This window comes from Pseudophryne corroboree, chromosome 2 (genome assembly GCF_028390025.1).
Source record: "Pseudophryne corroboree isolate aPseCor3 chromosome 2, aPseCor3.hap2, whole genome shotgun sequence".
Classification (NCBI taxonomy): domain Eukaryota; kingdom Metazoa; phylum Chordata; class Amphibia; order Anura; family Myobatrachidae; genus Pseudophryne; species Pseudophryne corroboree.
In genome coordinates, this window is record NC_086445.1 from 357503621 (window position 1) to 357516019 (window position 12399).

Sequence of the window (12399 nt, forward strand, 5' to 3'; positions counted from 1 at the left end):
ATTGCTCCCACACTCACACACACATAAGGCACTGTAAGGGTGCAGGGCGCAGGTGGGGGGCCCCCTGGGCAGCAATAATAACCTCAAGGGACACTGGCCAGCATAATAGATACTGCAAAGGCAGTATATTACAAAACCCCCACCAGTATAAAGAATTTGAGCGGGACCGAAGCCCGCCGTTGAGGGGGCGGAGCTTGATCCTCCAGCACTTACCAGCGCCATTTTCTCCACAGCAAGCTGCATAGAAGGTGCTCCTCGGACTCTCCCCTGCTGAACACAAGTACAGAGGTCAAAAACGAGGGGGTGGGGGCACATTTAATTGGCGCAGTAAGTGTATTATATATCTATAAAAGCGCTGTACAGACTGGGACTTTGTTACAGTGGCGCTGGGTGTGTGCTGGCATACTCTCTCTCTGTCTCTCCAAGCGGCCTTATTGGGGGGCTGTCCCCATATTTGTATATTCCAGTGTGTGTGGGGGTGTCAGTACGTGTGTGTCGGCATGTCTGAAGCAGAAGGCTCGTCTGAGGAGGCAGAGCAGATGATTGTGGCGTCTCCGGCGGCACCGCCGACACCTGATTGGTTGGATATGTGGAATGTTTTAAATGCAAATGTGACTTTATTACATAAAAGATTGGACAAAGCAGAGTCCAGGGAAAAAGCTGGGAGTCAATCCATGGCTTTGACTGTGTCACAAGGCCCTTCGGGGTCTCATAAACGTCCCCTTTCCCAGATTGCAGACACTGATACCGACACGGATTCTGACTCCAGTGTCGACTATGATGATGCGAGGTTACACCCAAGGGTGGCCAAGAGCATTCATTATATGATTATTGCAATAAAAGATGTTTTGCATATCACAGAGGACCCCTCTGTCCCTGACACGAGGGTCTGCATGTTTAAGGAAAAGAAACCTGAGGTAACGTTTCCCCATCTCATGAGCTGAACGCCTTATTTGAAAAAGCTTGGGAAACACCAGACAAGAAACTGCAGATTCCCAAGAGAATTATTATGGCGTATCCTTTCCCCTCACCGGACAGGTTACGATGGGAATCTTCACCCACGGTGGACAAGGCTTTAACACGCTTGTCCAAAAAAGGTGGCGCTACCATCTCCAGATATGGCAGCCCTCAAGGATCCTGCTGATCGCAGACCGGAAACTACCTTAAAATCAATTTATACGCATATGGGTGCCTTGCTCAGACCGGCAATAGCATCGGCATGGGTGGGTAGCGCAATTGCTGCATGGGCAGATAACTTGTCATCTGACATTGACACCCTAGATAAGGATAGCATTTAATACACAAATACAAGAGTCCGCCTTCTGCTGCGCTATCCGCAAGTCTTTAAATGAGTAATGTAGGTATTTCACAAAGTTGGAGTCTCAAACTTGTGTATTTGTGTATAAATTGTGTTGTTGGAGATAGAGTGACATCTCCTTGTACGCCCTCACTGCAGCTATCTGTGGGCGCAGTAGATCCTCACTGTCCATTTTTTCTTGAAGGATAGCATTTTGTTGACCTTGGGTCACGTTAAAGACCCAGCGTTATATATGAGAGAGGCTGCGAGGGACATTGGGCTGTTGGGTTCAAGAGCCAATGCCATGGCAATTTCTGCTAGACGGTCCCTGTGGATCAGCCAACGGACGGGTGATGCCGATTCAAAACGACATATGGAAACTTTACCTTACAAAGGTGAGGTTTTATTTGGAGAGGGCCTCGCGGAACTGGTTTCCACGGCTACCGCGGGTAAGTCTTCTTTTTTGCCATATATTCCCCCACAGCAAAAGAAAACACCTCAATATCAGATGCAGTCCTTTCGATCACATAAGTTCAGAAAGGGTCGGGGCTCTTCCTTTATCGCCAGAGGTAAAGGTAGAGGGAAAAGAACGCCTGCTACTGCTAGTTCCCAGGAACAAAAGTCCTCCCCGGCCAGATCTGGGTTCAGTCGGATTTGGATCCTTGGGCGATCGAAATTGTATCCCAAGGCTACCAGCTGGCGTTTGAAGAAGTGCCTCCTCGCCGATTTTTCATATCGGCTTTGCCAGCTTCTCCCCCAGAGAGGGAAATAGTTTCAGCTGCCATTCAAAAGCTGTGTCAACAGCAAGTGATTATCAAAGTTCCCCTAATGCAACAGGGAAAGGGGTACTATTCAACCCTGTTTGTGGTCCCGAAGCCGGATGGCTCGGTCAGACCCATTCTGAATCTAAAATCCCTGAACCTGTATTTGAAAAGGTTCAAATTCAAGATGGAATCTCTCTGGGCAGTGATCTCCAGCCTGTTAGGGTGGGATTTTATGGTATCACTAGACATAAAGGATGCATACCTTCATGTCCCCATTTATCCCCCTCATCAAGCGTACCTGCGATTCACTGTACAGGATTGTCATTACCAGTTTCAGACGTTGCCGTTTGGGCTTTCCACGGCCCCGAGGATTTTCACCAAGGTAATGGCGGAAATGATTGTGCTCCTGCGCAGGCAAGGAGTCACAATTATCCCATACTTGGACGATCTCCTGATAAAAGCGAGATCGAGAGATCAGTTACTGAAAAGCGTGTCGCTCTCCCTGAGAGTGCTGCAGCAACACGGCTGGATCCTAAATCTATCAAAGTCGCAGTTGTTTCCGACAACTCGGCTATCATTTTTGGGTATGATTCTGGACACGGAAATGAAGAGGGTTTTTCTCCCAACGGAAAAAGCCCAGGAACTCCAGAACATGGTCAGGGACCTGCTAAAACAAAAAAGAGTGTCAGTTCATCAATGCACTCGAGTATTGGGAAAAATGGTGGCGGCCTACGAGGCCATCCCCTTCGGCAGGTTCCATGCGAGAACGTTTCAGTCGGGCCTTCTGGACAAGTTGTCGGGGTCCCATCTACAAATACATCAGAAAATAAGCCTGTCCCCCAGGGCCAGGGTTTCTCTCCTGTGGTGGCTTCAGAGTGCTCACCTCCTAGAGGGTCGCAGGTTCGGCATTCAAGACTGGGTTCTAGTGACCACGGACGCGAGCCTCCGAGGATGGGGAGCAGTCACACAAGGAAGAAATTTTCAGGGACTGTGGTCAAGCCAGGAGGCTTGTCTACACATCAACGTGCTGGAATTAAGAGCCATATACAATGGCATACGACAAGCGGAGAATCTTCTTCGCGACCTACCCGTACTGATTCAGTCAATGTCACAGCCGTGGCGCATGTAAACCGCCAGGGCGGGACAAGGAGCAGAGTGGCAATGGCGGAAGCCACCAGGATTCTTCGCTGGGCGGAAAATCACGTAAGCGCTCTGTCAGCAGTCTTCATTCTGGGAGTGGACAACTGGGAAGCAGACTTTCTCAGCACACACGATCTCCATCCAGGAGAGTGGGGTCTTCATCAAGAAGTTTTCGCAGAGATAACAAGTCGTTGAGGACTTCCCCAAATAGACATGATGGCGTCACGCCTCAACAAGAAACTTCGGATGTATTGTTCCAGGTCGAGGGACCCTCAGGCAGTAGCGGTGGGCGCCCTGGTGACACCATGGGTTTTTCAGTCGGTATATGTCTTCCCTCCTCTTCCACTCATCTCAAAAATTTTGAGAATCATAAGACGAACAAGAGTGCAGACAATACTCATTGTTCCAGATTGGGCTCGAAGGGCCTGGTATTCAGATCTTCAGGAAATGATCGCAGAAGATCCGTGGTCTCTTCCTCCCAGGGAGGACCTGTTGCAACAGGGGCCCTGTGTGTTCCAAGACTTACCGCGGTTACGTTTGACGGCATGGCGGTTGAACACCAAATCCTAGCTAGGAAAGGTATTCCGAGGGAAGTCATCCCTACTCTGATCAAAGCTAGGAAGGAGGTAACGGCGAGGCATTTATCACCGTATCTGGAGGAAATATGTGTCTTGGTGTGAAGCCAAGAATGCGCCGACGGAAGATTTTCAGCTGGGTCGTTTTCTCCATTTTCTTCAGACAGGAGTGGATATGAGCCTAATGTTAGGCTCCATTAAGGTGCAGATTTCGGCCTTATCTATATTCTTTCAGAAGGAATTGGCTTCTCTCCCAGAAGTCCAGACTTTTGTAAAGGGAGTGCTGTTACAGTTCCTTAAGTCACACTGGTTTGAACCTCTTCAAACGGTTGAATTAAAATTTCTCACTTGGAAAGTGGTCATATTGTTGGACTTGGCATCTGCGAGGCGGGTGTCCGAATTGGCAGCCTTGTCTCACAAGAGCCCCTATCTGATTTTCCATGTGGATCGAGCGAAGTTGAGAACTCGTCCTCAATTTCTACCGAAGGTGGTTTTGTCGTTTCATATGAACCAACCTATTGTGGTGCCTGTGGCTACGGGTGACTTGGAGGATTCCAAGTCCCTTGATGTAGTCAGGGCCTTAAAAATGTATGTAGCCAGGACGGCTTGAGTTAGGAAAACAGAGGCCCTGTTTTGTCCTATATGCGGCCAACAAGGTTGGCGCTCCTGCTTCTAAGCAGACTATTGCTCGCTGGATCTGTAACACGATTCAGCAGGCTCATTCTATGGCTGGATTGCCGTTACCTAATTCAGTAAAGGCCCATTCCACTGGGAAGGTGGGCTCTTCTTGGGCGGCTGCCCGAGGCGTCTCAGCATTACAGCTTTACTGGGCAGCTACTTGGTCGGGTTCAAACACTTTTGCAAAATTCGACAAGTTTGATACCCTGGCTAATGAGGACCTCATGTTTGCTCAATCGGTGCTGCAGAGTCATCCGCACTCTCCCGCCCGGTCCGGAGCTTTGGTGTAATCCCCATGGTCCTTACGGAGTCCCCTGCATCCTCTAGGACGTAAGAGAAAATAAGATTTTAAACCTACCGTTAAATCTTTTTCTCGTAGTCCGTAGAGGATGCTGGGTGCCCGTGCCAGTGCGGACTATTTCTGCAAGGCTTGTATATAGTTGTTGCTTACATAAGGGTTATGTTACAGTTGTGATCAGTCTCTGGCTGATGCTGTTTTGTTCATGCTGTTAACTGGTTTAGTGTATGCCAGGTTGTACGGTATGTATGGTGTGGGCTGGTTTGTATCTCGCCCTTAGATTAACAAAAATCCTTTCCTCGTACTGTCCGTCTCCTCTGGGCATAGTTCTTTAACTGAGGTCTGGATGAGGGGCATAGAGGGAGGAGCCAGTGCACACCTATTCTAAAGTCTTAGAGTGCCCATGTCTCCTGCGGAGCCAGTCTATACCCCATGGTCCTTACGGAGTCCCCAGCATCCTCTACGGACTAGGAGAAAAAGATTTACCGGTAGGTTTAAAATCTTATTTTTCTGCATTTCAAAATTTGAGTTGACAATATAGTCAAGTTGTTGAAGCGTTATCCAGACTATAGGTCTACAGTCAATAGGTTTTGGTCGACATGACAATGGTCGACACACATGGCAGACGAATGCTTTTTTATTTTTTTACATTTTATTTAAAAAAAATTCATACTTCACCACGTGGATTACGATTCGGAAAAATTACCTGTGCCGAGCGCAGCAAGGCACCTTGCCCAAAGCATGGCGAGGGGATGCAGGACACTCATAGGTCTTGTTTGTGGCAGGAAAGTGACAAAACAACAAAAATAAATAAATTGGTGTCTACTTATTCTATGTCGACCTTTTGACCCTATTGACCTTTTGACCCTGTTGACCTAGTGCATATCTACCATTAGTGGTAGACCTATTGACTGTAGACCTTTTGTAGTGTCGATCTAATAATCCATACCCGTTGAAGCAAAGTTATAAATTGTCTGGAAAATTAAATATTACTTAATAAATCATTAGCCTTTATATGAAATCTGTTTTGCTGTCATTCCTGTAGGGAGAGTGGGGAGTTACAGCTGCAGAAAAAGAGGAAGAAAATAAAAGGGTTTCAGAGTTTCAAGAATCAATACCAAAAATGCGTTCTCAACTTCGAATTCTCACTCATTTCTATCAGGTAAAAATGCTTTTAATAGTTACATGAAGCTGATACTTCTTACCAAAAAAGATCATATAGTGATTTCTATATGCATTATACCACTTTCTCTTACGTCCTAGAGGATGCTGGGGTCCACATTAGTACCATGGGGGTATAGACTGGATCACTAGGAGTCACTGGTACTGTGTGGGCTGGCTCCTCCCTTTATGCCCCTCCTACCAGACTCGGTTTAGAAAATGTTAAAATGTTCCCAGAGGAGCCGGTCACAGCTAGGGGAGCGCCATAGGAGTTTTTCTAGTTTTATTATTTTTCTTAGAGTTAGGCACAGGGATGCTGCTGGCAACAGCCTCCCTGCTTCGTGGGACTTAGAGGGGGAGTATGTCCAACCCTGAGAGGTTAATGGCCACTATCTCCGCTGACAGGACATTTATACCCCTTTCACACCACAGCTTGTACCCGGTAATTTGCCATTTTTACTGGCTTCCTAAACGGTTCGAGCTGCGATGTGAAAGGGTCACCTTCAATTTACCATTTACAAAATACCAGTATTTTGAAACGGTAAAAAAGCAGGGTCCTACCCATTTCAGACCCGTTTAATTGTGCAGTGTGAAAGGGTCTGAAACGGTATTTGCAAGCCCCAGAAGGTGATGGGCTGTCTCCATGTGTGATCTCACCAGGCAGAAGCAGGAAATAAACATTTAAAATGACAACCACTGTTTTGTATGGGTGAAACAGGTTCAGTGTGAAAGGTACCAAAACGGTAATGAAATGGTAATATACTGGTTACAACATGCGATGTGAAGGGGGTTTTACTGCTCAGACCCGTTTTAAGAACCGTTTAAAGAACCGTTTCAAAAGCAGGTTTTGCGATGTGAAAGCAGCATTAGCTTCTCAGGGTGATGATCGTTAGCCGCCTGAGGCGACCGCTCACTCCCGCAGCATGCCGCCACCCCCTAACAGAGCCAGAAGATTCCGATGGCGAGTGTGTAACCAGCGACCCGACGAGCGGGGAGCCGGTGTGAATGGTGGGAACAAGGTAGGAGCGCAGTACTAACTGCGCTCTGGAGTGCTCAGCAGTACACAGTGCGGCGCTATGAGGGCGCCCTGAGCCAGCGCGAATGCCCTACACTGGTCACTCACGGCTGTCAGGGACCTCGGTAACGCTGCTAGCCCATACCTCAGGCCAGTAAAATATTTGAAAGCGGGAAGACGCGCCATGTTCAAGGGGGCGGAGCTTCTCCTTAGAGCGGACCCAGCGCCATTTTCTCCCTGCAGATACACCTACAGCGACGCTGACGGGGAGTGCTGTCCCTCCACATGACTCCAACTATCCTGTGCGGTACCAGGGGGTTGTAGAAGGGGGGGGGGGGGGGGGGCTGTTAATTACTGTGTAGTCTTTTTTTTAAGGGTACACAGTCAGCGTACCCTTTTATATCTACCTATTGAATTGCTGTGTGTGCGCTGTCTCCAAGCTCTGTGTTTCTCTGAAGGAACTTGGGGGGGAAAACGGTGTCTGGCATTTTCCTGTGTGTGTGGGTGTGTATGTTCTCTCACATAGCCATGTACAGGGACTCTGTGTCTTATGCTGCAGAGCAGGTTTCTTCTCCAGAGGAATCCGTTCCATGTACCCAGGAATGTAATGCCTTGTCTCAGGCTTCTATATCTGAGCCAGAATGGCTGACTTCAATTAAGGCAATGATCTCTCAGATTTCTACTAGGGTGGCTCATACTGAGACTGAAACTCCGCTTTTAAAGAATTCTATGGCAGTTTGGTCAAGTTATAGTAAAGTGGTCAGGCACGTTACTAGAAGACTTAGATACAGTGGATAGAAGTGACATTGAATTGTTTTTACGTAACATACAGGATTCTGCGGGTTTCATGGTGGAGTCCATGAAGGACCTGGGTACGCTGAATGTAAGGATATCTTCCATGGCTATCTCAGGTCGCAGGGGACTCTGGCTAGGCCAATGGTCTGCAGACGCGGAATCCAGGAGAAGTGTGGAGAACCTACCCTTCACAGGTCTGGCTCGATTTGGGGAAGCGTTGGATGCGTGGATTTCCTCGGCAACCGCGGGTAACTCACCTTTTCTTCCCTCAGCTACTCCTCCTACGAAGAAACCCTTTACTTCTACATTGCAGTCCTTTCGGACCGCTAAGGCGAAAAAGTCCAAGCCTCCTACCACCTTCTTTAGAGGTGGTCGGGCAAAATCTAAGAAGCCTGCACCTGCAGGTTCCCAGGAGCAGAAGCCTGCTTCTGGTTCCTCTAAATCCTCCGCATGACAGTAGTCCGCACAGCATGGAGTACGGGCTGGTGGGGGCGAGACTCAGACGTTTCAGCCACGTCTAGGTGTCGTCCGGCCTGGATCCCTTGATACAGGATATTGTGTTGCAGGGATACAGACTGGAGTTTCAAAAACTCCCACCTCACCGATTCTTCCAATCAGGCTTGCCAGCTTTACTGACAGAAAGGGCTATCCTACAGGAAGCCATCCAAAAATTGGAAAGGTCAGGGGTCATTGTTCCAGTTCCACCTCATATGCAACACAAGGGTTACTATTCAGACCTTTTCGTGGTACCGAAATCAGATGGTTCGGTCAGACCAATTTTGAACTTGAAATCGTTGAACCCTTATCTGCGGAAATTCAAAATGGAGTGCCTGAGAGCGGTGATCTCTGGAGGAGGGAGAGTTTCAGGGAATATGGTTGGATGCTGAACCTTCCAAAGTCACATTTGGAGGCGACAAAGAGATTGTCTTTCCTGGGGATGATCCTCGACACGGAAGTACAGAGGGTGTTTCTACCAGTGGAAAAAGCGTTGGTGATACAATCAATGGTCCGGGATGTCTTTAAGCCTACCCGGGTATTGGTTCATCGGTGCATTCGCCTTCTGAGGAAGATGGTTGCCTCCTACGAGGCTCTACAGTATGGAAGATTACATGCTCGGTCTTTCCAACTGGATCTTCTAGACAAGTGGTCGGGATCTCACCTACACATGCAACAGCGGATACGTCTGTTGCCAAAAGCAAGGATTTCACTCCTCTGGTGGCTGCAAATGCCTCACCTTCTGGAGGGCAGCAGGTTCGGAGTTCAGATCTGGATCCTTCTAACCACAGATGAAAGTCTTGGGGGTTGGGGCGCAGTCACTCAAGGGAAATCCTTCCAAGGAAGGTGGTCAAGTCTGGAATCCATTCTTCCAATAAACATTCTGGAACTGAGAGCTGTATACAACGGTCTTCTCCAAGCGGCACATCTTCTGCAAAATCAGGCCATTCAAGTACAGTCGGACAATGTGACGACGGTGGCTTACATAAACCGACAGGGAGGAACAAAGAGCAGAGCTGCTATGTCAGAAGTAAAAAGAAATGCAACGCAGTGGCGCTGTCGGCAATCTTCCTTCCAGGAGTGGACAACTGGGAAGTAGACTTCTTCAGCAGGCACTATCTCCATCCAGGAGAATGGGGCCTCCATCCGGAGGTGTTCACAGAGGTGACCAGTCTTTGGGGCGTACCTCAAATAGACATGATGGCCTCACGTCTCAACAAGAAACTCCAGAGGTACTGTTCCAGGTCGAGAGACCCACAAGCAGTGGCAGTGGATGCCCTGGTAAGACCGTAGGTGTTCAAGTCAGTGTATGTGTTCCCTCCACTTCCTCTCATTCCAAAAGTTCTAAAACTCATAAAGAGAACAAGGGATCAGGCAATGTTCATTGCTCCGGACTGGCCAAGGAGAGCTTGGTACGCGGATCTTCTGGACTTACTGCTGGAAGATCCGAGGCCTCTTCCTCTTCGCGAGGATCTACTGCAACAGGGGCTGTTCGCTTATCAAGAGTAACCACGGCTACATTTGACGGCATGGAGGTTGAACGCCAGATCTTAGCCCGGAAGCGTATTCCGAGCAAGGTTATTCCCACCCTGATACAGGCTAGGAAAGGAGTAACGTCTAAACATTACCATTGCATTTGGAAAAAAATGTGTGTCTTGGTGTGAATCCAAGAGGTTTCCTACGGTGGAGTTTCAACTTGGACGGTTTCTCCTCTTCCTGCAGGCAGGTGTGGGTATGGGCCTGCGTTTGGGATCCATAAAGGTCCAGATTTCGGCTATATCCATTTTCTTCCAGAAATAATTGTCTGCTGTCCCTGAGGTTCAGACTTTCTTGAAAGGGGTTCTGCACATCCAGCCTCCCTTTGTGGCGCCGACAGCACCCTGGGATCTTAATGTGGTATTGCATTTCCTGCAATCGGATTGGTGTGAGCCTTTACAGGAGTCTGAAGTCAAGTTTCTCACGTGGAAGGCTGTCACTTTGTTGGCCTTAGCTTCTGCTCGACGTGTGTCAGAATTGGGGACTCTGTCCTGTAAATGCCCCTACTTAAACTTCCATGAAGATGGAGCTGAGCTCAGGACGCATCAGCAGTTCCTTCCAAAGGTTGTTTCGCTTTTCATATCAACCAACCTATTGTAGTGCCAGTAGCTACTGACTCCTCAATTACATCAAAGTCCTTGGATGTTGTGAGGGCTTTGAAAATCTATGTGAAGAGAACTGCTCGTCACAGAAAATCGGACTCTCTGTTTGTCCTGTATGATCCCAAGAAAATTGGGTGTCCTGCTTCTAAGCAGTCGATTTCTTGCTTGATCAGGTTCACTATTCAGTACGCATATTCTACGGCAGGATTGCCGTGCCCAAAATCTGTTAAGGCCCACTTTACTCGTACGGTGGGTTCTTCCTGGGTGGCTGCCCGGGGAATCTCGACTTTACAACTTTGCCGAGCAGTTACTTGGTCAGGGTCGAACATGTTTGCTAAGTTCTACAAGTTTGATACTTTGGTCTCTGAGGACCTGAAGTTTGGTCAATCGGTTCAGCAGGAGCCTCCGCGCTCCCCCTCCCGTTCTGGGAGGTTTGGTACATCCCCATGGTACTAATGTGTACCCCAGCATCCTCTAGGACATAAGATAAAATAGGATTTTAATTACCTACCGGTAAATCCTTTTCTCGTAGTCCGTAGAGGATGCTGGGCACCCACCCAGCGCTTCGTTATCCTGCAGTTAACCACTGTTCTTCTACTTTGTTCTTCGTTATGTACTGCGTTGTTACTTGGTTCAGTAATGTTCAGCTGTTCCTGAGTTTTCAAGCTGGTTAGGTTAGTTTGCCTTGTTTGTTTGAGTTGGTGTGAATCTCACCACTATCTGTGTAAAATCCTTCTTTCAAAGTTGTCCGTCTCCTCGGGCACAGTTTCTAGACTGAGTCTGGTAGGAGGGGCATAGAGGCAGAAGCCAGCCCACACTATTAAACTCTTAAAGTGCCAGTGGCTCCTAGTGGACCCATCTATACTCCCATGGTACTAATGTGGACCCCAGCATCCTCTACGGACTACGAGAAAAGGATTTACCGGTAGGTAATTAAAATCCTATTTTTTATTCTGATATCTTTGTATGCATAATGTGTAGACAGAATTAGTGGGAAGACAGTTTAGCATCTCTAAAAGGGTAAACTTGACCAGTGCTGCGTTTCTTGTACTGAAATGTATGTGAATAACTTAATGTTCGTAAAGATGTATCTGGTAAGAGTAAACAATATTAACATTTTAATGCATTAGATAACGCTCAGAAATAAAATGCCATTTTGTATCAGAACATGGGATTTCTTCTCGTGTAGATGGAAATTATATAACAAGTACATTTGGTCTTTCTCCATTCTGTGTTAACTAGGTTAGCAGTTTAAAAAAATAAACATTCCTAAATTGATCCACTTAAGGTCCATGCACACGTCGTCAAGCATTTCCCAGGCCGGGCAGGCAGCCGCCCGTACACACTGAGCGATATGACCGCTCATAGCGCTCCGTGACTCCATGCAGCCGCCGCCCGTGCATGCAGCTCCTGGATGACAGTCCAGATCGAGCATGCATGCACTGCCGACAGCAACAATCGTAGGTGACCTGCGGGGGCCGCGCATCGATAGTCTCTTGCGGCATACACACTTGCCATGAAAATGAGCAACATCGCTCAGGAAGGGGGGGAAATGAGCAACGTTGCTCATTTGCTCGGAAAGTGTGTATGCACCTTTACTCTTCAAGGTAATGTGATTTATAAATATTTATACAATAAAGTCTCCTATCTAAAGATTATTACCAGTGGTCACATTGTCCTTTGCTATCAACTAGACTAACCTACTTTAAAGCAATGAATAATGATGATTGATGATGGTTGTGGCTGAGATGAAACCTCTGATGCGTTTCGTTGTGACATTGAAATCTTCACTTCGCCCTTACAGATTTTTCTTTCTGATGTTTTGAGGTTCCTAATTGTTAGTATTGGTTGATTGCTCCACACAAGGGAGGAGGAAAGAGAGTCCAGATTAGATCAAAGGATGACAAAATACTAAAATAAATATTAATTTGTCCTCCGAAGAATTACATTTCAAGGTGTAAAATGTTCACCCTCAGTAGGCCAATTATGTTTGACTTTTTTTCTATAGCATCCATAGGGGATACTGGGATGGTGAATTACATT

At 47.5% G+C, this 12399-nt stretch overlaps 1 protein-coding gene across 2 annotated transcripts in view; it reads left to right on the forward strand.

Annotated features, from left to right (window-relative positions):
- The window catches only part of TUBGCP3 (tubulin gamma complex component 3), a 634372-nt gene that overhangs the window by 605859 nt on the left and 16114 nt on the right, over positions 1–12399 (forward strand). For both annotated transcript variants that reach the window (XM_063953156.1, XM_063953155.1), the window contains exon 21: positions 5798–5914. In XM_063953156.1, coding sequence (XP_063809226.1) covers positions 5798–5914 — 117 coding nt within the window. The remainder of the gene's footprint in view (positions 1–5797; positions 5915–12399) is intronic.